Below are 26,376 nucleotides of genomic sequence, written 5' to 3'. Positions count from 1 at the left end.
TAATTTTTCTCTCTGGAAATGGTGAATCAAATATTTTAACTTTTGATTTCAGTGAAGTCCGTAATAGAAACAAAGAAATATTCTTCTCAAAAAGTGTTGATAAGACAAATTTAATACTAGGTAGCTTACCACAGCTGAATGCTTAAGTCCTTCGTATATTTCTGCATTGTGTTGTGTAAATCATTGCAAAGATTAACAGACAATATTGAACTGTAGAAAGAAAATGTGATATTTTTTTCTTAATTTTTTTGGAATCTAGGTCATATCTTACAGTCTCCTTCAGCAAATGTGCTTCCAACCCTGCCCTTCCACGTGTTGCGCACTTTGTTCAGCACTACGCCATTGACTACCGATGATGGAGTACTGCTTAGGCGAATGGCACTGGAAATTGGGGCTATACATCTTATCCTTGCTTGTCTGTCTGCTCTAAGCCACCACGCACCAAGAGTTCCCAATGCTAGTCCCAACCAGGCGGAGGTAAGTTTAGTAGCAGAATAATTGCAAAGTATCAGTTTTTGCTATAAAAAAGAAAATGATCTCACTACTTCCATTAAAATGTAATTTCTACACAGTTGGCATTTGAATGAAGATGAAAAATAATTAGAAAATACTTGATTAAGTAATTGTACTTGCTTGTTGCATATAAACATAGTAATCATGAAATTTAACCAACAAAGAAGGCTTATCATGAAGCATTAAGGTATAATCAGTTTCTTTCACAGGATCATTTTTTTCAGTGCATGAGAGGCATGGTAATGGAGGGTTGTTCTTTCTTTCCTAATTATCATTAAGTAGCATGACCTCATTACCTTATTTAGCATTCATCATCTAAACTCTACTGACTGCAAATTATTCCCTCTTAAGTGCTTATAAATGTAAATGAGTTGTGAAAATTAATGAATTAATGGAGCAATCTTTAAATCTCATTTTCCTATACTTTTCAGGATCCCAAGTGGATCTCTTAGGCTTATGACGTGCCATTTCTGCATAAGACGGCCTCAAAACATATTTAAAATTAGTTAATGGCTTTTCCTCTCTTACAGTATTGCAGCAGAGACTTGCATGGAAAATGTTCTGGTGGCTAAATATGGCTAAACAACTGCTAAATATAGGGCTGCCCATAATTTAGCAGCTTTTGATACTGATGGGGGGGTTGAGTAAGTAAGAGATAAAACTACAGAAGTATAATTCTCTTTATATGCTAGTCAGTTTTGAAGGGGATCTGAGATATTCTGCGTCTAATTGAATATCGGACCGATGACACGTTAATGCCTTAGCATTGTTGTACTTTTGGAGGGAAAGTGCAACCATTAATTCTTATCTCAGGTTGAGTTGTTCCGTGACCACTGAAGCAGGTTGCTTCACACAATTCATAGCTATCAAGTGATAGATGGTAACTTGAAATTAGAGATCCACCAGACCTGCACCAAAGCTTGTACTTCCGAGGCAAGGCTTTCACCTTTAATTTTTCATGAAATCCTCCTGAGTGTTCATGTGTGACAGTGTCTTCATGACAATAATCACACGCTGTTTCATCACCTCACCTCCAACACTGGGTGCGGTTTGGGTGCCACAACATAAAAAGGACATAAACCTATTAGAGTGCATCTAGAGGAGGGCTACAAAGATTCTGACGAGTTTGGACAGTGAAGTGTGTGAGGAGCAGCTGAGGCCCCTGGGTTTGCTCAGCCCAGAGAGAGTTGTGGAGTGGAGGCCTCATGGTGGCTGCAGCTCCTCACAGGGAGCAGAGGGGCAGCGCTGAGCTCTGCTCTGTGTGTCAGCGACAGGGCCCGAGGGAATGGCATGGAGCTGTCAGGGGGAGGTGGAATTTTTTCCACATCCATCTCATCAAAGATCTGAAACGTTTTCAAAATTACCTTAAGTATTTAAGTAGTTTCGTAAGGGCTAGGAAATTTAGTACACGAGTTACGTTCGTAAAATGCAGTTATGCAGACTGCTGGAATAAGCTGTACAAGTTCCTCTGGAATAATATAAGTTATCTCAGAGCATTGAATAACAAGGCATTTCTTCCTTGTTATCTGCGGAGGAAACATGTTTCAGTGATAGAGAAATCATGTATCAAAGCTATACATGTAACTTGTTTCATCTCCCATTTTGGCACGTTTATTCAAAAACAGCATATTCTTGAGCATCTTAACATTTCAGTTGTTTGCTTTTGATGACACTCCTGCCTTCCATCCTTTCTTCTAATTGTTATTCAGCTTGACTAGGAGTTAAATAGTAATAATTTCAGAGATCTATTGTTTAGCATGATATTAATTAAATAATGTTTTAATGTCTTACATCATTTGAACACTAACAGTATTTTAAATGAGAGCAAAAATGGACTTGCAGTTTTAGTTAAACCAAAGAATCACTTGCAGCAATTTAGTGCTGACCTGTACTGGAATTTTGTGGCAGGAGTATTCCTATTTGCAGCTTTTGAGTTCACCTGGATCTTAATATCTTGATTATATTAATAAATGGAGAATACATTATTTTGCAGAATGAAGGCTTTTTAGATAATTGGTTGGTAAGATAAAAATTTTGAAATTATTATAACTTTTTTTTTCCTGTAACTTAGCCACAGGTATCAAGTACACACAACAATGCATCAACAGAAGAACAGCAGTTATACTGGGCTAAGGGTACAGGCTTTGGAACGGGCTCCACAGCTTCAGGATGGGATGTTGAGCAAGCTTTGACTAAGCAAAGGCTAGAAGAAGAGCATGTGACCTGCCTTCTACAGGTGTGTAATGATGAAATTTTGATTAATCACAAATGATTGAAACATTAGGGCCTAGGAAACAAAAACAGAATTTGTAATTCAGTCTGATACAACGCTAATTATGGTATTTGGGGCAAAAAGAAAACCAAAACAAAACAGTTTACAACTGTGTGTACAACTGTGTACATGAAAAATGAAATATATTTTGAGAGAGGCTGTTTTCAAGCTTCACTAGGCTATCACATAAAAAGGACACAAGGGGTTAAGCTTAGGTGACAGTTCTGAATAGACTGTGAACCAAGATGTTTCCCAATATATTTCGCTGGAGCTGTCATACATCTCTGTGGCATTCAGTCAGAAGTGAAGACTGTCCATTAAGGAAAAAGGATAAGGAAGTAGACATTTTTTAATGCAAAAGTCATATTACCTATTCATTTTTCACTGTTTTTTTCTCTGCTAAAGCAGAGAAAGTGTCCGAAGTTGTTAGTAAAGTGTCCATGAATGTGTTTTACGCCAGCAAAACAAAATCTCACTCAGACATACTGATTATGACATCTTGATTATGTCTCTTAAATAGTAATATTAAATCAACAGGGAGCATCTAGATGTCAATAATACCAGTGCCTTTCAAATACCTTATATTAAGGACAAGGTGGTCCCATTCAGTTAGGCCTTTTAAGTCCAATTGTGAAACGCAGCCAGCCTCTGTTATCTTAGAGCAATGTAAAATCAGAAACATTCTAGTCATCAAAAATTTCATTCACAGAACTGTCAGCTCAGATGTGTTAACTAACATTATGGCTGGGTGAGAGCACAAATGAGGTCAAATTCTGAAAATGTCCATGCCCTCGCTGATGAAGATATCAATTTGATGTAATCAGTTATTTCTGTCACTGTAGATTATAAGGCACAAGTATCACATCCTCTTACAGAAGCAAAACAAATCTGAAACAATTCTCCTAAGTGCAGAAGAGTTCAAAGCACCTGAATTACTCTTGGCGAGGCTTCCAGGCAGTATTCTGTGTTATGCCATGCAGAGGTTTAGCTATAGCTGTCAGAAGTCATGAGGAACGGAGACGTTTGCTTTGAGCAGTCAGGAATTGGAGGAAGAAGTAAAAAACCCCTTTAGCATTTTGCTAAAGATGTCAGTCAGTTTTACGATCAGTTCTCTGGAGAGGTTGTTTAGGAAAATTCTGTTGTATGGAGTGCTGGTAAAATAAGATGCTGCATCAAAAGACAGTGGGTAGTGGGGTTAGAGTGAAGAAGGAGAATGGAAGAAAGTCTTCAATATCCATTAAGAGGCTGTGAACTCAGCAAGAGCTGTAGCTGGGATGTCCCAGGGCAGCTTCCCACCTTTTCTGAGGGGAGGGTTGTGCCTTGTTTACTGAAGCACAGGCACACAGACAAGCAGTTGTTCAGGGTTACTGACATGCTCATTACAAGTTATCTTATCTGCAACTGGAATTTCCATCCGGAAGTAGATTACAAATAGATTTTAAAACATTTGCATTTAAAAAAAATAATAACTTTTAGGTATTGGCTGTTCTAAAAGGAATGGGATTGATCAGCAGCACATCTCAGTGGTGAGCATGCAATCTCCTGTTTTGTGTAACTCTAGCAGTTCTATCTATATTAGTTAGTTGATCTCTTCAAATCATCCAGAATTAAAATAGTTACTTAATTTTATCATTTGCCAAAATAGTGATCATAATCTGGGAACTGAATAAAATTCCTTCTGAGACGTCTTTGGGACTGCTGAAATAAACACAAGGAGTGAATTAACAGAGTACCTTGCAAAGTATTATGATGTATTCCTTGAGGAGGAAAACCAAAGTTCTTTTGCCTAAAATAAATCAGTTTTGGTTAAATACTTTTCCGCATTTCAGGTTCTTGCCAGTTACATAAATCCTGCAGGGAGTACATCGAATGGAGAGACCCAGACTAGCCACGAGGGTAGAGGACAGAACAGCAGCGCTTTGCCATCCGTTCTCCTGGAGCTGCTCAGTCAGTCTTGCCTCATTCCAGCAATGTCATCATACCTCCGCAATGATTCAGGTAACGTGCCATTCTTTCCTTCTAGATCCAAGGTACTTACGTCTGTCAAATAAGCACAGTAAGAAAACAGTGCTGTATCTATCAACGACAGCTTGTTCTGGCTAGTTTCAATATGTTTGCTGTTTTAGAACTGTACTAATGAATGTTTATTCACTTCAGCCTTAGAAAACTAAGTAACAGCGTTCATTGAAATACTCATTTGTTCTTAGTGCTTAAACTTCATTGGTTTAGAGTCTTTACATTTGAAATTCAGTTCTCAAACTGTTGAAATTGACATGAATATCGTATTTGCATCTGAAAAATTCTTATTCTAACTATTATATAAGGGATCCATGGAGAGAGAGTACTTTATACAAGACCAGGAATCTTTCTGTGAAGAAAACTGTTCATTTTGTAAGAAAATGAAACAAGTATATAGCTGAAGTATGTATGTGTTGCAACTACTAAGTTCTAGAGCTGTTCTGTGTTAACTTTGAGCAGAACTTTTACTCTTGCATTTCGGAAATGCAGAAGTTAGCCTCTTAAGTAAGCTACAGCATTTTTCTAAAAATGGAACAATGAAATCATTCAAGTTGTTTGTTTGTTTGTTTGTTTTTTAAGAAAAAGTAAAGGAGTTTTGTGTTGTTGCAATTCTACTCAAAGATGTTTTGATAGTTTTCATTCAGTACGTTAAATCTTGCTACAGAAGACACTTCAGTTATCCAAGAAAGTTTCAAGCAGTGAACTAAGCAAAATGCCTGTGTGGAAATAATGGTAAAACCATCAGATGGGGTTTGTGATCTGTGTTCAGTCTCATTAGATGACAGGTGTTAGTATGAAGTTATTGGTGGGCGTGGGTTTTTTTTTTTTCAGATAAATTTTACCCCTAAGCTTTGAGACAGAGACTTTGCCCTAGGCTGGATTTTTGTTCAGATGCTTTGTAAAGATGGATTTAGTCTGTAAATAGCAGAAGATACTGTTCCAAATCTGAATAATTTGGTTTGGGACCTGATTTTGCCTCCCTTATTGAAGTAACTGATAAATATGTTATCACATTCCTGTAGCTCTTTGGATGCCAGTTGTATTGTGTAGTGATGTGAATTTCTTCAGACAGTGTCATAGCTGTTTGGTGAATTGCACGATATATTTTGTCTCCAGAGTTTAAAGAGAAGTCATCTGTGTCTTAAGTGTCTACAAAACTACCCAGAATTAAAACAAGAATGTGGCTCTTTCAGTCTGTGGTAACTAGGCATTACATAATCCCATATGATGGAAGAAAAGTAGTTCAACCAGTCTACTGGGGCCATACAATAAAAAATAAAAATACAGAGATGTCACTCTCAATTTTCTAATGAATTTGTTGGTTCTGTTTTGCACATGTTGCAGTCAGGAAGATGAACTATGTAGCTTATGTACTAGGCTCATTGCTGTGAATGAAAATCAAATGTAAAAGAATTTTTGAAAAGATGAAGTAAAACAATGAAGAAAAGTAATCTCTCTAACAGACATTCATAAATGCTTGTGTTGTTGAGGGAGAAGGGAGAAGTCACTGAAAAAACTGGCAAAAATGCCCTTTTATCTAGAGGATGAAGCTGTTGATTCAGAGTTATAAATGATTCGCAGCTGTTGAAATTGCTTTTTGCTGTTTTCTATTGGAAAACATATCTGTCTGTGTAAGTCACCTTTAACTGAGGAAGAACAGTCAGATACTGATAGAGCAGATGAGATATGTGGCTGGTAGAGAGAAGTTTAGACAAGTTTGACTTTCAGGGACAATTTGTTTTCCGTAAGTACAAGGAGAAGGAGCAGCCTCAGTGGAAAATATTAATTTTAGGTATCTTTTCCTTTCCTGGACTACTGCTGTCGTGATTGTCGGAGGATACTCAAATGTTACAGTTGCAAATTAACAATCAAGCGGCAACAAAGCAGATATTTCCTATATTTTCATAAATGTGTGTGTAGCTCTTGAAGTGACAGATAAACTATGTTAAAGCACAGCAATGCAGTCTTCTTAGAGAAAAGCTGTTACTTACTCTTCTAGTTCCGAATTCACAAAGACTATTATTTTCATTGGAATTTAGAACTCAAAGATTGCTATGTTGAATGCATTGATCTGAGCAATACAGCCTTAATCACCTCCAGAATTTTATACCTAAAACTGTATTTAACAATGGTTTTCATTAAAAAGAAAAAGCTGTGCAGGCTTGTATCAGTCAAGCTTGTCTTGGGAAGCATAATAGGACGCCATTACGAGAGGATGATGTGTGGGTAGGCATGAATTCTGGAAAGAATGTCTTTGCATCATGAATATTTGAGTCAGATCCATTTAATTTAAAAGGAGTCCCTGAAAACAGTTTGTCTTAGTGATAGGCAGGCATAGCTCCAATGCAGTAATTACTGTTTAGTGCAAAAGAAGACAATTCTCACATCAATGAGTATGGGTTGCAGGTGGTGCTGGGGTTCTTAGTATCACCAGCAGAGTGTCAGGAGACACAACTGATGGGAGAGCCTGGCTGCTACGAAAGAGATGGAAGTTGGGATTCTTTGAAACAATGTTGAGCTCTGGTACAATGCTCAGAAGATGGAAAAATTACATTAAGCAGTGTACTGACGGTTGGTAACTTTGATGGCTTATTTTCTGTAATTGAACCTTGAAGACTAGTGCAGTGTAGTAGAACAGACTTGAGTCTTTCATGTTAGAGCTTCTAATTTTATTTCAAGGTTCTCTAGCTTAAATTCTTATCTTTACTCCAGTAGGTCTGGATTCTTACCCAGGAGAGGTAGGAAAGGGAATGGTATTATTGGTAAAGTTCATGAGCACTATCTTCCAGTTTTCGAACGGGTGTACCTTCTGCTGCCAAATGTACTTTCATGTAGAAGAAGCAACTAATTGTATTTTTCCTGTAACATGCTGGACTGAGAAATTAGAACACTGCATGCAGAATGCTAATAGAGTGTTCCCAGGTTCTGGCACCCCATCAGTAACAAGCTGTGCTGAGCAAAATGCTGTCAGAAAACAGCGAATTTCAGCATCTCTATAACTTTCTCAGACCTGAATGGGTAATATTGGAACTAGTTAATACCTCCAGCATAAGAGTAACCTTTATTCTCTTGCCAGATTTCAGGTTTCACACTAAATCATGGAAATGAGTGATCTTCACTTATTGATCTCTGCCATATGCATTAAAATTATGTGGAGAACATTTTCTATAAAGAAAATTTTATGTGAGTAAAATGCTGGCTTTGCTGCGTCCCACTATTGCACGGTAGGCTGATGCCACCATGGTCAAACAAAGTGATTGGCATTTTGGTGTTGGTGAGAATTTTGTGTATTATTTACACATGTTTTGGTAGGTGCAGGTATGCTACATCCTGCAAAATTCCTGCAAAAACAGCCTCGGTACCTGAATATAAAATTCACCTTTACTGTGCTCAGAAATGTATCTAGGATTTTTGTTGCTTTAAATATGTTATGCCATTACCACTCAGTTTCCCTGAAACATATACAGACTGGATTGTCATCTAGGTTGTTCTGGATCAAAGTAATATTAATCAGCTGAGTAGTACTCACATGGTTCAGAAACCTCACCTTGAAGTAGATCTTTACAAACCAGATCGCTCTGTCACATTCTGCAGCTTCATTTGCTTCAGAGTAAGGTGATTGTAAAGCCCTTGAAAACTTCAAATTGACCACTTCCATTAATTTCCGTAATTGCTTTTTTTTATTTCAAGAAGGAAGGTTTATCTGTCTGTGAAGGACTTTTGCATATTATACAAGAGATCTCAGCACAAGTCAGAAGGAACGATATCTACTGTAATTCTCCCTGTTTCTTGAATGTTTTTTCCCATCTTTGTCTTATATCTTGTTGTGGCATTACTATGACTTCTGTTATATTTCATTTTATGAACAAAAATAAGTTTGTAGCACGGTGAGATTTTCCTATGACATTTATGTTTATTCCTGAAGGATTCATGTTTACGTTCCTAAAACTGATATCATTCTTAACTTCTGTGCCATGGTACATCTAACATATTCATTACTGGGCATTTATGTGTATTTTGTGCCAAAAGCTGTCATGGAAAACCTCTTCTCTGTTATCTTTCATACAGCATGTTTAATTTGAAACAATAATTATTATTAAGAACTCCCTCAAATACATGAAATTTTTTCTCCTTGAGCACAGCGTAACACAATGAAATTTGCTTCCAACAAGAAGTTCCCAACAAACACGACCACCAGGTACTAACAGGAGTACATGGTTATCTAGAAGGTACAGATTTTGCTGATAAAATAAGTTATTTCATGAGACCTAGGCTCATGAAAACTAGTAAAAGCCAATGTTTAATAAGAAGGAGAGAAGAAAGCTCTACAATAAGTAGGTAGGTGGTTCTTCCTTAAAAATGTAGCTGTACTAGTTGGTTCCTAAACTAATACCTAAGAAGTCCTGAGATGACTTAACCTTGTTTAAACCCAGGAGAGAGATTTGTTACCACCTGTTTCCTGAAAGACAAACTTCATGGCAAGTCACAGAATTGTACCTGAATTCTTTGCTTGAATTCCCAGGCATACAGGAAGCAGATGGTGATGTGATTTGAGCTGACATCTTCTTGCAGCCACTTCTTTGCATGCTCACCTCTTGGCTCTTTTAGTCACCCTCCCTTCTTTGGTGGATAAAGAATCAGTGTTATGTGGTCAGCATAGCTTGTGGTGTTAGATCCAGCTCAGTCTTCCTTAGATTGGACTGCAGAGAATAAATGATGTATTTCTAGGAGGGGCTTTACTAGAGGGATTGTGTATGTAGGATGTTCCACTTTATAACGATCCAGTTTTTGCTTTTAATGCATATTTTGTTGTTTATCAAGTACTCGGGCATCCTGGATACGTGGATTCATTAGCAGTTGGATTGTTCCAGCCTGCTGCCAAATACCTCATTGTGAAATTTTTGTATGCAGTACATACTGTGAACAAATCTGCTGAAGGTGAACATACTGAGTTTGTTTTTCTGCCTCTTGATAGATCTTTGAGGCTTTATCTGTTACAGTCATTCTTTTCAGGCCTTCCTCATCTCAGAGCTTGAACTACACCAGCTTTTTGCTGAAGCATTTACTTTCTATTGATCATACATCTCCTCTAGGCACTCTGTGGTGTTGCTTTGCTGTTTTAAGAGCGGTCTGTTTCTACTGGACTGAGAAGGCTGAGTACTTCTGGAATCTTGTGTTCCGTTATGGGTCTCTGAAGTTGGTACATTGAGTTCATTAAGCTGTGTGCTAACATCTTTATTCATCCGTTGCTGAAGGTACCACTGTAGTGTAAATGTTGAATTGTCATGAAACTCTGCTTTTCCATAGATTTTTTTTACTATAAATAATAAGAGGTATTGCTGTTAAGTTCCTTGTTTGTTTGAAATTCTTATTTCATGTGTTTGATTAAAGGTGTAAACACTGGATCTATTGGATTGGAGCTAGCTGAAGTAAAGTTAGATCTAAGCCTGCATGAGCACAGAGATGTAAATATTATCACTTAAGAGAGGATATCAGCCTTCTTTTTTGGAACAAAATATAACTCATATGCCTGGGGCAGTCTTTACGATAATATCACCCGGTAACTTCTTTCAAAAAGTCAAAGCCTATATAGTATGAAAAACCAGAAGTGCAATGGCAGTTTAGGTAGACAGTATGTAATTATCCAAACTTAAAAATGCCTCTAGTTTTCATTAATGTTAATGAACTCATTCATTGGTAAAGAAATGATGCTGGACCTCCTCCATGAATGGTTCTAACTTTGGGCCTGCTCTTTGCCTAATGTGCTGTTGAAGTGCTCACAAAGTGAGAGGTGCGGTATCATACCCCAGCATTGGTGTAGTGGTCAAGTCACAATTTGGAGAAGACAGTTATGCATTGAAATGACATGAAATGAAAGTGTTTATTGATTTCACACAATTGACAAGCTTGAAATAACTTCAGGATCAAAATAAACAGTAGCTTCTATCTGAATTTTCCTTTCTGTTAGTTTCCAGGTTCTTTTAACTTCTTGTTTTAAGCCCCATCTCACGTAACCTTGTATTGTGAGATTAATGTGATGATGCCCATAAGTATACTAATATAAGTAGTACATTGAAAGAAAAAGGGAATACTATCTTCTATAGTCCTAATAAAAATGAATAAGCTACGATTTCTTTTCAATACAGCTGAGCCTTACAGAATGCTTCATATCCTGAAAATTAGTATACAGTACCAGAGCATTGCTATAGAATACAGACAGTAAGTTTTCTTGTCTGCATGTTTTCTTCCAGTGCAGCCTCAGCTCTATTTATCATTTCTTCTAGATGAGCCAGTATTGACTCAGAGCAGCAAAATCAGAATATGCCATCTTCCACCTCTTTCTTCTGTAAATCACTGAGTTACAGCATCGTTTCTGTAACTGATTGAAATATCATTGCAAAATCCTTTCTATTGTAGATCCCTGACCTTGTTTTATGTACGTACTTGTTAAGAAATGACTATTGAAGGCTCACTTGGTTAAGCAGTTAGGAGGCTCTATACAGTAATAAGCTGTTCTCTTACATGAGATTCTGTTTATTTGCTGTCATTTTACGGAGGGACTGCGTGTAGTTTTGCAGTGCTGATTTTCAGAAATGCAGCTGTCTTGTTCTTCATGTGGCACAAGTAATACTAAGAGTGGTAGTTTTTTAAAATCAGTTCCCCACCCCCCTTTTTTATTTGTATGTGAGTTTTCTCAGTTATGTTTTTAATCCTAGGCTCTCAATAGTAACTTTTCTTTTAGAAGAAAGACGTGGATTATATTCACGTATAAAAAAACTTTGATAACCTCAGATTGTCTGCAGATTTGGATTAAATTCAAAAGCATACCTAAAAATAAAATAAACATACATGAAAATAATTTAATGGATTTCAGTACACTAATGGTGTGTTCCATGAAGTACTCATGGGAGTTGCAATTCTGGGCCTAAGCCATTAACAGTTCAGAAAGGGAAGGAGTTGGTCCAGAGAGAGTATATTCTTCTGGGAAATGATATTAAAGCTATTTTCCATACAACGCCATGAATCCTTTTTGTTTTACCCAAAAATAAGCATCAGGTAAAACTATGAAGTTGTATTTTTCTTGCATTAAACACATTCTGAAAACGGTGATATGGAAAATGTAGTTTATGGTATTTATTTTTTCCTTTGGAGAATATGTGTTAAAGTATTGTAATTTTTAATATTTCTTAAAAGAAGTACTAAAACTCTTATTTATTTTTTCACACCACTTAAAAGGAGTTTTAATTAGAAAAGCACATTGTCAGTATAGCATGATTTCAAATACAGATTCAGGTTAAAGGCAATAGGACCTAAGCTTTTCCAGCTTTCCACAAGACTAACAAAAATGCTGCAGAATATAGTCAATAGTTAAAATTTTACTTATAATATTACAATTTTTGGTATAACACTGTTCCTCTTTCCACACTTATTGCACATCCCTTTAGATTTTAAGCCTAAATTATGGTGATCTAGAAATAAAACCCTTTTGTCTGTTTTCTGGTCTCAGCTATGAAGAGACAGACTGCACAAAACTACAGTAAGCATCATGGGACTTGCTTATATATATCTTCATGTATTTAAGTAATCTCTTTCTGTGTTCTGATTGCTTTCACTGTTTTTCTGCTTATATTTTTTGTGCCTTGCACGTTTGTTATCAATAAAACAGTGCCATCTCAGGCTCCATTATTTGGGTTTCATCTCTTATCCATGAGAAACTGAATACTGTCTGTCTTGATTTACATAATGTAGCACCCTACCTGGGTTCACAGATGCATTTAGCAGTTGTTGCAGTGCCCTTAGCCAGACACTTTGCTCTGGAATGTTTCTGATAATCTTTTCAGACTGTGGGTTTTCTTGCTTTAAATTCAGAAATCATCCTTACCATCGCTGGTCTTTGCACTGTGTGCTGTGCAATTGTTCAAAAATGCCATCAAAGTGTGGTGTAGATGTACACAAAAACAATAACAAATAAATTGAGCACAGTTCCAATAATCCCAAGCAGTGCTAGAATAGATTCTTCTTTCTCCTCCTTCTCCTCTCGCCTTTTTACATCCTCCAGTGTCGTGATGGCAGAGGTCCCCATTTTTCCTGCAAATTTCTTCACCAGTATTCTGGCAGCTAGCTAGAGGAAAGAAAGCAAATGGTAAATCTGGTCTGACAAATGTGCAAGCTCTCATCCTTTTAAATGCAGTTCTGTGCTTTACAATTTTTTTTTCTCATTTCTACATTTATTGAGTTGTCTTCATCTTTTGTTTTCTTTTTGTATGAACGTGTAGACGGTAGAAATAGATGCAGATTGGATAGAAGGGGTGAAGCTTGATGCTTCAAACTTAATTAATGTGCCTTATTATAAAAGAAATGTAAAATTTGTCTTTAGCCAGCTCATTTGTTTCCTCGTGTAACATCGAATCGCTGAACGCAGGTATGGAGGCATTGTCAAATGCTCTGAAATGCCCAGAGAGATTCTGTGTATTTTCAGCGGCTGTTAAATAATTTAATTGTCACAGTACAGAAACAGTTGAAAATGTTCATGTCTGCTGTTGCCCAACATGGATAATGTGCCTCCCTAACACAGTATCACAGTCTTTCTTTTGAACAGTGAGCCGTAAGTAGGCGATTGCAGGTGAGATCTCATCCTTTTACTTGTTTAATACATCAGCTTTTGGACATCCATGCAACAGTAAACACTGAACAGAAAATGTCTGTCTCTCAAAATATAAAGGTTATTATTATTCTGGATGCTTATTGCTGCAGTATGCCGAAGGACAGCAATGCTTTCATAGCAGCAAAATTCTGTGCAGTTTAAGGACTTGAGAATAGAGATTTACAGACATATGTATGATTTATTACCTATTCTTGTTGCAAAAGTGAGGTTGACAGCCTGTCTCTATTACTTAGCTGTTCTTGCACTCTTAATTTACAGTCTAATATCTTCTAGAAACATATTCCCTGTATGATTATGTTCTGTGCTGCCTGGGATGCTGATATTGAATGTAATCTGCTATGGTGTTTTAGCCTTATCGATCAGAAATTTCATATCTTACACTGAAATTTGATTGGGCTTTTTACTAGTTCAGATAACCCACATTTATCGAGGATTTGCGGTCACATTTTATAGTGCTACAGCATTTTTCTCTCTTGGCAAACATCTTTAATCATTGATGATGAACATATTTTGCTGAGTCTAATTAAAGCCATCAGCTCAGAGCACATCTCCCAGAAAGGTAAAATAAGATGATGTTTCTTACCCTACATTGCATCAGGAATAAAATGTCATCAGACATGCTTCTTACTCGTCGATTCGGTGGCAAGCCAGGCTTTTATCTTCATGAAGGGGCTGCTCTCCTCGCTCAGACAGACCCAGCACGAGCACGGACAGTTCCTTGATGAAGAAGTTTAACGGTGAGGGGAATAACATTACAGAAGCTTCCCAGTGACTGGCCTTCTCCCTCTGTAATCCATCAGCACCGAGGGTAGTCAAGAAACCCTCCTGGTAATGATCCTAGCTGTTGACTAATTCTCATTAAAATGAGGATTTTTTTTTCCTTGGATGATGTAGAGCAACAGAATGCATGCCGTTTGGTTTTGCCTTGGAAAAAAAAAAAAAAAGAGCAGCTCCTGTTTTATTCAATTATATTTAGTTATTTATTAAGACTTCCAGCCCCCCCACCCCCCCCCCGCCACCAGCCTGTGATTTACGCTCTGTGGCAGCCGCCTGAAGAGGCTTTCTCACGTTGACGTGCTGTAATCCCGAATGCAGCGAACTACGTGCAGCCACGCTCCGTAATTTTAGTCCAGACTGAGGAGGGATGCAAGGAAGTCTGTGCTGCTTGCGGCCGTGTCAGCTCCGCCACACACCTGCGCTCAGAGGCTCTGGAAATAATTCCAAGGTATTCTTCGCAGCACTGCAGGACTTAGGCAGACAGATCTGAGGAGAGGAATGACGGCGGCTCCAGTCGCGCACTGTGGCGAGCCGTGACATTGATTAAACATGCACTTGGCACTTGCTGAATAAAGAAGGAGCTACGAGCCACCCTTGCAGACAGCGAGTTGCATAACAATGTGCGATGGCTCCGCCGCTTCATTGTCAGGCCGGGCACATTTTCATCCTGCAACAGCAGGGAAAGTGTGCGGCGTGGGGAGGAGTGCGGCTAACTGTACTTCAGGGGGTGCTGCTGGAGTGCTGCGTGACAAGTAGTGACATTAAGGCATTCGAGCTGGAACTGTGCTTCTGCCTTTTGTCTTTATATGCTTTGTTTGACAGGCAGTTGTTTCTAAGGGAAATACTGACGCTCCTAATGCTGTCCCTTTTTGTATTCGCCACCCGAGGAATGCGGGTTAGGGTGTAATTAGTGAAAGCACAGACCTAGAGAAATACATTCCTGTTCTTTCAGAGGAAGCAGTACCCCGATTCTTCCTAGATGGATGACAGAGGTGTTTTCTGCCTGTGCCAGTGCAGGGGAGGGGGCAGCTCGCTTCTTCCCAACCTCTTCAGAGGAAAACTGACGGTAACTGGAAACCTCCATCACTTTCCAGAACAGCATAGCTCAGAATACAATGCATTGCTTGAAATTCATTTTTCAGTAATCTTTTGGTGAAGTGTTTAAAGAAAGCAAGAGGGTGAAATCATCACTTTAAATACTTCAAATTCACAATTGTTTTATTTACACGTTAAGTATTTTTTTCTCATTTTTCTGAAGTGTTTAAGTACATTTGTTTTTTTAACTTCATAAGATGATGGGCAACACAGTATTTTCAATGTGCGTTATTTAATGGCAACTGCCACGTTTGAAGTACAGTGCACCGTGTATGGTGCTGGTACTTGATTTGTCCCTTGTGCTGAACTTAGTGTTGACTCGGTGCAGTTGTTTGGCTCTAGAAGAGTGGTGTAAAGAATTAGTTTTAATCTGTCCAGCACGGCTTCCCTAAAATATATTATAGTGTGAACGTGCAGGCTTTCCCTTTAAGCTCTTTCTGTTCTGAAAAGACTGCTGCAACTTCAGTTGTTCTTGGAATTGTTTCCTGTCAATGCATCTCAAACGTAGTTCTGTTTGCTCAGATCCGTTTGGATACAAAGATGGGAAAAATGTCACCTGTGTATTCTGACCGTTCCCACTTAACAGTAACCTAATGTTCAAGCCATCGTACCATATTAGCCCTCACATGTTAAAACCTGAACTCGTTGTGAAAGGAGATAAATTGTGGAATGTGTGTCTTCTGTTTAACGATAAATGATGTACTTGGAGGGTAAGAATCCATCACCTTGTCAATTTAATGCAACTTGATTTAAAGGATTCAAGGCCAGCAGAAGAATTTCTTGCAATGTTGTCAAGTATAAATGGTGACAATAAAGTAAATTTAGCAGCTGCACTACAAATAGATGGCTAATTAAGATGTATCCACAGAGAGCAGCAAAAGGACCTGCAAAGTATTTCTTGGCCTGGTTATAGCCATGGTTGAGCTCTTGTATCAGCCTGCTGTCATGATCCATGTGATGCTGCTGATACTACAGGGGCTATGTGAGCCCGAGGAAACAAATCTCTGGAGCCTTCCCCTGCACACAGTGGAGGGGGACCAACAGCTCTTGCATGCCATGATCCAGATCCACCCTTTGCCTCGGTCTTGGTTTAATAACCCATCATTTCTGTGCATTGGTATGTGTGGCTGGACAGGCGTGCTGAGGTTTGGAGAATGCACCCAGCACAGCACAGTGAGAAGGATGGGGCAGCAGCGGTGCAGAAGAGTGCCTGTCTGTAGGGGAGAAGAAAACAATAAAAGATTGTCAATCCTAACATTTCTTAATTACAGGAAGCTTGAGGAGTTCATCTGTGTTGGGTGAAAGCTGGTATTTACAAATACCAAACTCCCTTATAACTACATACATTTTCAATATGAAGAGAAAATTCCATGTGAGATTTTTCACATTTTTACATCTTAAGTGAGTAATATAGGGTAGATTTGAAAAGACCTTGATTTCTGCATAATGTTTTATTTTGTTTGAAAAATTGGGGAGATATTTTATATCTTGTGTAGAATAGCCTTAGAGTTGGCACATCTTATACAAGTCAGTAACAAAAACACCTGTTTTGTTGTGGGTGTGAAATGGTATCCAGTTTCAGTCCTTAGATGATCATTATCCTGCTATATGTTACAGCTGTGAGTAATGTGTTATACCCATAACATCACACTTACAAAAGAGACAAGTACTCTTAGCCAAGGTGTAAGTTTTGTTTTTTTCCTTATGCGTTTTTCTAAATGTATATAATTTTGATTTTAATGTGCTCTGACACTATTGTGTATGCTGTATTTTTGTTAAAAATTGCCTGTTTTGAGTGAGGTATTTATGCCCTGTAGAGAATGAATGCTCTGGAGAAGATTGCACGTTAAAGGAGAATGCAAATAAAGATTTGAAGGGGAAAATGAGAAGAAAAGCATAAAGGATTATCTAGATTTAAAAATCTATTTAAGATGCTGTAATGAAATCCAGAGGATCACTCATACATCATTTATCTATGAAGATTATTTCCCCTTGTATTTGCTCTGCATTTTCCCTAAAACTCAGGAAAATGAATCCTGTAGGTTATACATTCTAATTTTCTTCTAATTTCATCAGTGCCATCCAAAGTAGTTTGACACGGAGAGTAACGTCAGTTCTTCTGCCACACTCTTTTTGTTGCCAGCTTCCATTTGCACCAGTCAGGATCAACCGCTGCTTTGTTGTCTGTGCGTTTGGTTGGAATGCATACCAGTATTTTATCAAGAATACTGGCAAGTCTGATAGCTGAGCTCAACGTGCCTTTGGAGGATGTTGAGTGATGTGTCCCATAGTGGCTTGGAGGGAACTATTTTAATCTGTCCTGATGAATGGAAGTTACTTGGGAGCTGGTGACTGAATCTTGTTGACTCCAACTGTAGTCACTTACTGGATGTGGTAGAATGGAATGATGGAAAAAAGACTTTTGTCTTCAGTCTCACACAGGATATGAGGCATCTTCATTTTTACTTTTGCTGTGGTATCAAAGAGAATCTCTTGTATGAGTGTTGTACCTCTGAAAAGTGATTGGTATTTTTTAAAATGCTTCAGTGATGATTCAGTGCTATTCTTTACAGCTCAAGAGCTTTTCTTCCATGGGTATCTGGGACTGATTCTTTCAAGTTGGTTTGAATGTACGCTGTACAACTCTGGAGGATGGAGGATTTCAAGTATCAAATTTCTGAGCTGTCATGTTCATAGTTTTATTGTGGTAGAGTTATCTGTTAAGTGAATATTGGATCCTTCTCCTGGGCAAGCCTGGAGAGGCAAAGTAGTGAGAAATGATCCTAGTCCAGGAAAGTGACTCTCAGTGAACAACAGAACTAAAACAAATTCCTTTTTCTTCAGAGACTTTAAAGCATCTTCCCTGGTGAGAAAGAACAAATCTTGTGCATATGAGTGAGTCCAGATGACTGCTCTTATTTAAGTACATAGAAGGTACTATCATCCTAGTACCTTTTGCTATGACTTTCTTCTGATTTCTCATCTTTTCTTTGAAATGGTTTTGGAGCAAGACCATGACATTCTCCTTGTGAAATCTTTTATTTTCAATTGCAAAAAGAATATGAATGTATGCTTATTATATTTTAAAAGCATTTAAGGTATTGAATTATTTCCTAGTGATGTTTTTGTAGTATAACAACTTAATGAACAGATTTTTTTTTAATATTAAAACTGATTATCCACATGTGTGGTTAATAATAGTGAAGATTTCCAAAAGAACTAATTGTAAACTTGTACATCGAGCCTGATTCTGTTGCAGAATGTTATTTTAATTTACAGGGAGTTGTTATGAACTATACATTGCAACACTACCCTACTGAGGTATTTGAGAATTAAAGACAAGGCAACCTGCCTGTGCTTTGTAACTAGATACATGTAACGGATTACATGTCGGATAAGATGCTTAGTCCTTCGAAGACTGAAGTTTTCTACCTCCAAAGAGGTAATGAATGATTTTTCTCCAACAAATTATTATTTTGCAAAAATCACTGAGAGATTTTAACTTCTACTTCAGTCTTTATCTGTTTCTGTAGTTCGTGTTGTTTTAGATTGCTTTTGAGCATCACACCATTAACTGGAGAGCTCTTCACTGATTTACACAGCCGGTGGTGACTTTTGGAGCTGCATATACAGAGCATGCTTTACATTGCAATCTCTAGCTCCACTCACTTGATTGCAGTAAATCGAAGTACACATTAGATTTCCCATAAAATCTAGAAAAAGGAAAGGGAATTTTTTACGCAAGATACCTGAAAAAGTATCAGGTGAGAGATAGAAGGGTTAGGGCTGGATTTAAGTGAGGCTTCTCACATCATACTGTTTTTCCTTCTGCTTTTGCTCATCTACGTGCTGCTGAATTTCTGTGGAGTATTTTTCAGAAAGACAGATCTCTGGAATAAAGAGCGGAATTTTTTTGTCTATTTGTTTTTATGAGCTTTAAGTTACAGATGTTTTTCCAAAATTATGACTGAGTCCCCAAAAGTTCTTTACAGGGCAGTCTTGAAAGCATAAAGAAACTAGATTGTTTTCTTATCTTATATTGGAGACCAATATGAAGTTCTGGACCTCTGTGGTTATGGGATAGTATGATTGTTTTGAAGCAGGAGCAACAGACTGCTTATCTATCTGCGCCAGTCTGCCAAGAACCTGTAGTTTTATGGTATCCCCTTTGGATCTGCTTGAACATCAGTATTCCAGTATTGACATGAAATATATTTTTCTGGCAGACTTTTATGCCTTTGCACTCAGCCGTGCAATATGTTTTATGTAAAAGGAAACTAAACTGCAGTGTTTGCCTTTTGCCTTCCAAAGATGAGATATCTTTTTTAATAAGCTTCCTTGATATACAAGGATTTGCCGAAGCTAACATCATATATGAGATGCAGCTGGTATTCATTTTATTACTGGAGTTAGTTTCTGTGGTTTTGTTTCTAACTGTTTACTTCAGAAGAAAAGGTAGTAGGGGCTGTTGTCTTCAGAAGGATTTGGTTTTGGCCTTAAGTGTGACTGTTCAAGGGATATGGCAGTAAAGCATTTGCCTTGTATAAAGAAAAGGGAGCCTAACCGTAAGCTTTCCTGGTCAATGTTATCTTACTGCTAAGGTCCATGAGTATTTCATCCAGGAGTTTGTTTGTTTGTTTCCCATTTCATTAATTGGAAGCCAGAATTGGTAGGTACATCTCTGCTAATAGGATCAAACTGGGAGCCTCTAACTACTAAATTAGCTTTCCCTCACAGTGTAATTGGTAAAGACACTTGACAAGCCCTTTAAAATTTGAGGTATTACGTTGCATCTTTGAAAATTTCCATGGTAAATATTATTGGAACTCCCATTTTCTCTTATTTTACTTTAGTCAGACTGTACATCTCAAATGGTTTCATGTGGATTTAATAAATGTAGTTGGATAGCTGGTGGGTATCCGGAATAGATTCATCTGCAATCTACCACATGCTCCAAACACATTCACGGATTAATCACCAACAGCATCAGTGCTTTTTGAAAAGAGAATATGATATCATAGGGCATTACACTAGCCGTCCTGTAGTTCCATGTTACATTGTAGAAACGTTGATGCCCTTCTGTTTTATTCTTATCCCCATCCTGCTCCTTATTGCCAGTGATAACTGCTGGGTATAAGCATTTTATTGATACACATAAGAGGCTCCTAAAAGTTTAGAACAGTAAATAATGCATTTTCAATGTTTTTTTTTTCTCTTTCCTATATTAGTGACTTAGACATGTAGTGTAATTGAATAAGACAGTAAGAGTTTCTTGTGCAAAGAAGAAATAGATACAGAGCAGATTGCCATGGTTAGTTTTAGATAATTTACTTCAGCTTTCCTGAGGAGGAGCTCACTGTACTTCTGGGGCAGATTTTATAACAGTTAGGAGTCATGAAGCTCAGAATGAATTTGAAGAGCAGCTTAGTGGAACATTGAGCACTGCCTTTAATTTTCATCAGTTGGAGCTCTCATTTGTTAGATGGAGTGATAGGTCTTGATTATTCTTGGCAGTAACAGTCTCACTGTCTCATCTGTTGTTTTGTGCGTGTGTTCTTGTTTTGTCTTCTCTTTTTGAAAATAAAAGGTTATATCTGGCATTTCCCATATTCTTACGCGGATGCTTTTGTAATATTTCCTTTCTTACATTTAGAGTTTTGAGTGCAGGTCACAAGAAAACAGGTCCCTGCAGTTGAAGGTGTTAGTCTAGAAAGAGCTTATTTCAGAACACAAACTCTAGTTTTTTAATAGTATTCCTCTTTTTGTCCTCTTAAGAGCACAACTTCACTAGTACCACTCATTTAATAAAACAGAACACTGTTTTCTTTTGAGTTTGTTTGTTGTTATGCTCTAATCTCTGGCTAGTGGATGACAGATTTTAAGAAGTGGTACAGGAGCTTGCTTGACATTGCATGGAGGATGTAAACTCTCCTGTTCTGCATGTCTGTGGTGTGGAGGTGATTCTTCCCATCATACATGATGCTCAGGCATGCCGATCAGTAAATTCACCACATTGCTGCTTGCGCTCCAGGGCACTCAATGTGCATTGAGTGCAAGAGATTGCCTTTCATATAGTGTAGGCTCAGGAAAGCTATTAGGCTTCAATTTCTCCACAGCCCGCAATTCACCTGTTTATACCAAAACCCCATGTTGATGTTTAAATAATCAGTTGTTCCACAAAAAATAATACTGAAGTGGTAAAGGTTCTGTCTTGCATATGTATAGGGATTCTTTCATGTTGACCAGGCAAAATAGTTAGGTATTTAAGGCAGAATGAGATTTGTAAAATAGTCTTCTTTCTGTCACTTTGAGAGCATGTTCTTGTAGGTATGCTCACAAATGGAAAGTTTGCCCTGAAGCACAGTGAAAACACGTCCATTCAGTCCAATAGTAATGTGAGTATCCTTTGCTGACACTGTAGTAGTTAGAAGTGAAGGCCTAAGTCCTGGCCTTCTTCCATCTTCTGAAGTAATGGTTTAAAAAAAAAAAAGAAGTAATCCTTCATTATCTAATTTTGAATTTCCACGTTGATTTCTGCAGCATGTGCTATGAAATGGCAGATTTCCATCTTATTTTCAATTCCCATCTTGCCTTAAAATACTAGTGACTGTTTTATGGGCTGGAAGGGGTAACATGACTTGCTGAGGACCATTTCAAGGTGGCTGCTTGCCCACTCCTCCTGCCAAAAATAGTGAAATCATTGTTCCCTCTCCCAGTGCTGAGATGATGAAAGCCAGATTAACTTCCTTAAAAATCCTGCTTTGTGTTACTAGAGCAGTGATACCTTTCCTTTAATCGCTGTGGAGTGCCTGCACTTGAGGATTAACTTCAATTATACTTTAGGATTTAGGAATTCAAAAGGGGTAAATATGTATTTTGTGTTCTAATAATAGACTTGGAGCATGCTGATGTGAGTGTGCAACAAATGAATGGGCCGACAAACAGAGCTGCTGTGTAAATCTAAGAATTTGGTCCTATCCAAATGTAAGCATACTTAACATGGAGTGATAGGCAAGCTTGCACCTGATTTTATTTGATTTTATTTTTCAATAACATTTTTGTCCACGGGCCATTTAAATCATGGAATTTCTCCTAAGGAGAATATTATTCGGACTTTCTTAGTTAAGAGGATGATTAATTTGACATTTTTAGCTTACAACTAATATTAGATTGATTTCATTAAATTTACTCCAAATAGAAATTTTCTTTTTTTATCATATTAAATGCCATAGCAAAGAGAAGTAATGCTGCCTATTTATTTCCATGGAACTACAACAGATACAAAGAATGCAATAACACTATTTTGGTAGAGCACATTCACTGCCACAATTCACTCTTTTTCAACATGGTCACAACCAATAGCCATGCGTTTTTGCCAGCCATGGACAAGAGAATGCATGCTGCCCTCATCAAAATCTGTACTAGAGAAGGTGACCCACTTTCACAGCTGCTGTGATGACATCATTGCTAGGAAAATGTTGCCCACACAGTCAATCTTTCACCAGCCCAAACAGATGGAAGTCAGAAGGTGCTAATTTCGGACTTACAGTGGGTGTGGTAGGACAGTTCAGCCAAAATAGGCATCGTGCTCCACAGTCTTCAAGCTGGTATGGGGCCTGGCATTACTATGTTGGAAGAAAAAGGTTGTTGTCTTCTCTCATCTGACTCTGGAAGTTTGAGTCTTCAGCTTAGTCAGTGCTGTGATGCAGCAGTCAGAGTTGATGGTTTGACTGGGTTTCAGGAAATCTGGAAGGATCAGTCCTTTCTTATCTCACACAACTGTGCACATCACTTTACCTCCCGAGGGCTTTGTCTTGACCTTCTTTGATGGGGAGTTCATGTGTTGCCACTCCATGGGCTGCTGTTTTGACTTCAGCTCCCAGTGGTGACACCGTCTCTCATCACCGGTAATGATAGGATCTAAGATGTCACTTTCAGCATTGTCAGTAGATCTTGACAAACTTGGATATGATGTGTTTTCTGTTCCTGTATGAGCATCTGTGGGACCCACCCAGTGCAAACTTTGCAATATTCCAACGTTGCTACTGTCGTTTCAGTTCCCAGGTCATAGTCCAGCAGTTTGCATGGCTGATTGAGACAGTCTTCATTTCACAGTATGACAACTGTACATGGCTGTCTGGAACGCAGCGTGTCTTTCGTGTCGCTGTCACCACTGCTGAAACACGACCCACCACCTCACTGTGCTCACATCCACTGTTTGGTCTCTGTAAACTTCAGCAAGTGCTGATGAATGTCAGTGGGCACCATTTCTTCCACATGGAGAAGTTCAGTGACACACCTGTGCTTCATATGCACTTCCATGCCTGACTGCTCCTCTGCTGCCATTTGTCCTGTGGCAATAAAATGTAACTGAATATTGGTGGGAAGGTTCAACCTCTACAACCACACCATCACCAGCAGCCTCTGATGTCATGGGCCAATGCAATAACATAGAAGGTGTTACTTTTGGAGCAGCCTTCATGTTAATAATGAAACATTTTTCATCCTCTGCCCAGGTACAAAAACCTAATTCTCATGCATTCTCTGAATGTCTTTTATATAAAACTTTTCTTCTCTCTTCCCCGTGTTTCCTTGCTTTATCTGGGTTTGTATCATTTTATGTTGATTCTGTAACTTCACCTTGATGCTTCCTTATACTTGTTTTCTAGGTTGGGGTGCAAACTTCATTTGGTTACAGCTTTATCATTTACTTACTTTTCTGCATGTTTTATTGTTTTAAAGAATTGATATTGGGGAAATGCATTGACCTTTGGGAGGGGAGATTTTTGGAAGTGCAGTGGGACTGGATCCATTGGCAGTAGGAATTTCCTCTGTGCAGTACTCGGCTTAAATCCCTTCTACACCAATACTTGCTGGACCATTTAAGCGCAAACCAAAAGAAGTGAATATGACATTTTTCATTTTTAGTTTCCATTACTTGTTCTTATTTGATGGTTGTGTTGCCTCCAAGAAATTTCTCTTTATTACCTGACTGTCTATTCAAGATTATTTGGAGTATTAATTAATAGCAGAGAACAGTGTCTTTCATGGATTCTGTTCCCAGAGATGTGTGTGTTGCATGGAAATAGCACTTTTTCTAATGTTGTAACCACACGTGGTTCTAGTAATCACGCTTACAAAGCTCAGTTTCCCTCATCTTTCATATCTGTTGTGTACCCCTTGTATGTCTGTCATATCTTGCCCTTTCAAAACAGTAAATTGTCAGTTGTGTTTGCTCAGCTGTGCAACTGGCTTCATGAAACAATGCCTCGTGCTTTTCTGGGAAAGGCTTGTTTTTGGGGTTCATTGATGTATTCATAACAAGTTTTTTAAGTGAGTAATGTTATTCAATTTCACTTGTAAATAAAATCTTCCTGAAAATACCTATCTTCACCAAAATCAAATACCATTTAATAAAAAAATAAATAAATGAAGCAGAGCTACTTAAGGCAAGAGATGCTGCCTTCTGAGCAGCATTCCTACCCAGACTGCAGGTGACTGACCAGCTAGCTTGAACAATGCATCTTGCTTCTTGGAGTTGAAATGCACAATTTCCCTTTCCTGCAGCAGTTAACCTGTTATTTTTTCCTAGTTTCCCAGAGCAGAAGTGCGAGCACAGCAGAGCTGGGACAGACCATGCTTGTCAGCTTGTTAACTTTTATCACCAATAGTGGGCAGTAACAGTTGCCCCTGGGAGAGCGTAGCAGTGGAGCTGACCTGTAACTGCTGTGCTGCTAATGCTGTTGTGTGGCCAGGGCTTGTGTCACCTCTTTTATGAGTCCTTGGTGCCATGTTCTTACATTCTGATGTGAATTTACCCAATTACTTCTGAACCCATAATAATATTTCTGCCCCAGCATTTACTGCTAAGCTCTTACAAAGTCTAACTGTGAAGTGCTATGTAATGCATCCTGATGTTCTTTTACATGCATGGCATGCCAAGTGCTTTTAATGTACAGATCAGTCCTATTCACATTTTCTTAACCACTGATAGTTTTGAGAAACTTTTATCATTTGCTTCTTTAGTCACTGGGGCTGCAGGCAGGGTCTTCATTTGTTTCATTTGAGGTAGTACAGAAGCTTTTATGCTGTACCTTCAGTTTTTCAGTTGCCTTTATGCCTTCTCCAGTTCTGTGCTGTCTTCTTGAACCAGTAGAGAAATGCACATCTGTTGAAGTCATTCTACTGTTTGAATGCCATTTCAATAAGTAATTTCTAATTTCTTTCAATTTTCTCATGTTTGGTCTATTTTGTTTATTTATTTCTTGGCTGCTACTGAGCTTGATGCTGATACCATAGGAACAAGGTGCTTTGAAGAAGGCTGAATCTGAATGATCTTCATCATCATCATGAACTTGGAGCCTGACACTGCACGTGTTAGGAGACCCACCATTACTGCGTTGTTTCACTCTGCTCTGACACAGGATTTGTAACTCCAAAGCTGGAAGTAGGCTTCCAGCATGAGGCTTACCCCCCTCCTGCTGCACAGGGACTCATCTCTTCTGATCTTTTTTTTTTTCTGATGATCAAAAATGGTGCCATGAAAATATTTGTGCCATTCTTATATATGAAAAAGCAAAGAAAAAAACTCAGAGTAATTAGACGATTACAAGATGACAATGTTTAGAAAGCTTTTATTTTTGCCCTAAGGTTAGTGTTTCCTTTAAGATATCTGATTTTGAAATATTCTGTAGGCAATGTTTTTTTCTGTCGAAATGTAACAGAACATAGGGTGCTAATTAGGCCTATTATAAAAGAGGCTTGCCCTGGGTTGATTGTGAAACAGAAAATCAAGAGGCAGCAGAGCATGACGTATTTGGAACTGACACTATCGCCTGCAGCATGGACTGCATTCATAGATCATATGTTTGAAAAGATGCAATAAAGGGGGCTGAGGAGCGCCTGCACTTGTAAAACCTATAGGAAAAGGAAGTGGGGCCCTCCTAGAAGCAAGAAGTCTGACATGGATGTCTGGCAGTGTCTGTAGCTGCAAGGCTGTGTGAAGGTTTTAACGGAAAAGACAAAATCAGTGGTT

The 26,376-nt window shown here is 38.3% G+C and overlaps 1 protein-coding gene and 1 long non-coding RNA gene across 13 annotated transcripts in view; one reads left to right on the top strand and one right to left on the bottom strand.

The window, feature by feature from the left end:
• Positions 1 to 26,376, top strand: part of BIRC6 (baculoviral IAP repeat containing 6) — a 170,831-nt gene that overhangs the window by 109,425 nt on the left and 35,030 nt on the right. For 11 of the 12 annotated variants that reach the window (XM_015283766.4, XM_015283760.4, XM_419512.8 and 8 more), the window contains 3 exons: positions 260 to 477; positions 2,585 to 2,749; positions 4,615 to 4,783. In XM_015283766.4, the coding sequence (XP_015139252.2) occupies positions 260 to 477; positions 2,585 to 2,749; positions 4,615 to 4,783 (552 nt within the window). Of the gene's footprint in view, positions 1 to 259; positions 478 to 2,584; positions 2,750 to 4,614; positions 4,784 to 5,397; positions 5,402 to 19,856; positions 19,957 to 26,376 lie in introns of those variants that run through there. The other variant, XM_040698545.2, reaches the window with a different exon arrangement.
• On the bottom strand, positions 12,016 to 14,602 carry LOC107052895. Its single transcript, XR_001465691.4, has 3 exons — positions 14,504 to 14,602; positions 14,053 to 14,393; positions 12,016 to 12,926 (listed from the first exon to the last, which is right to left on the bottom strand). It is a non-coding gene; the product is annotated as an uncharacterized LOC107052895 (long non-coding RNA).

This window comes from Gallus gallus, chromosome 3, assembly GCF_016699485.2.
Source record: "Gallus gallus isolate bGalGal1 chromosome 3, bGalGal1.mat.broiler.GRCg7b, whole genome shotgun sequence".
Lineage (NCBI taxonomy): Eukaryota > Metazoa > Chordata > Aves > Galliformes > Phasianidae > Gallus > Gallus gallus.
Note: the sequence above shows the minus strand (reverse complement) of the source record. Positions and strands in the feature narration are given on the sequence as shown.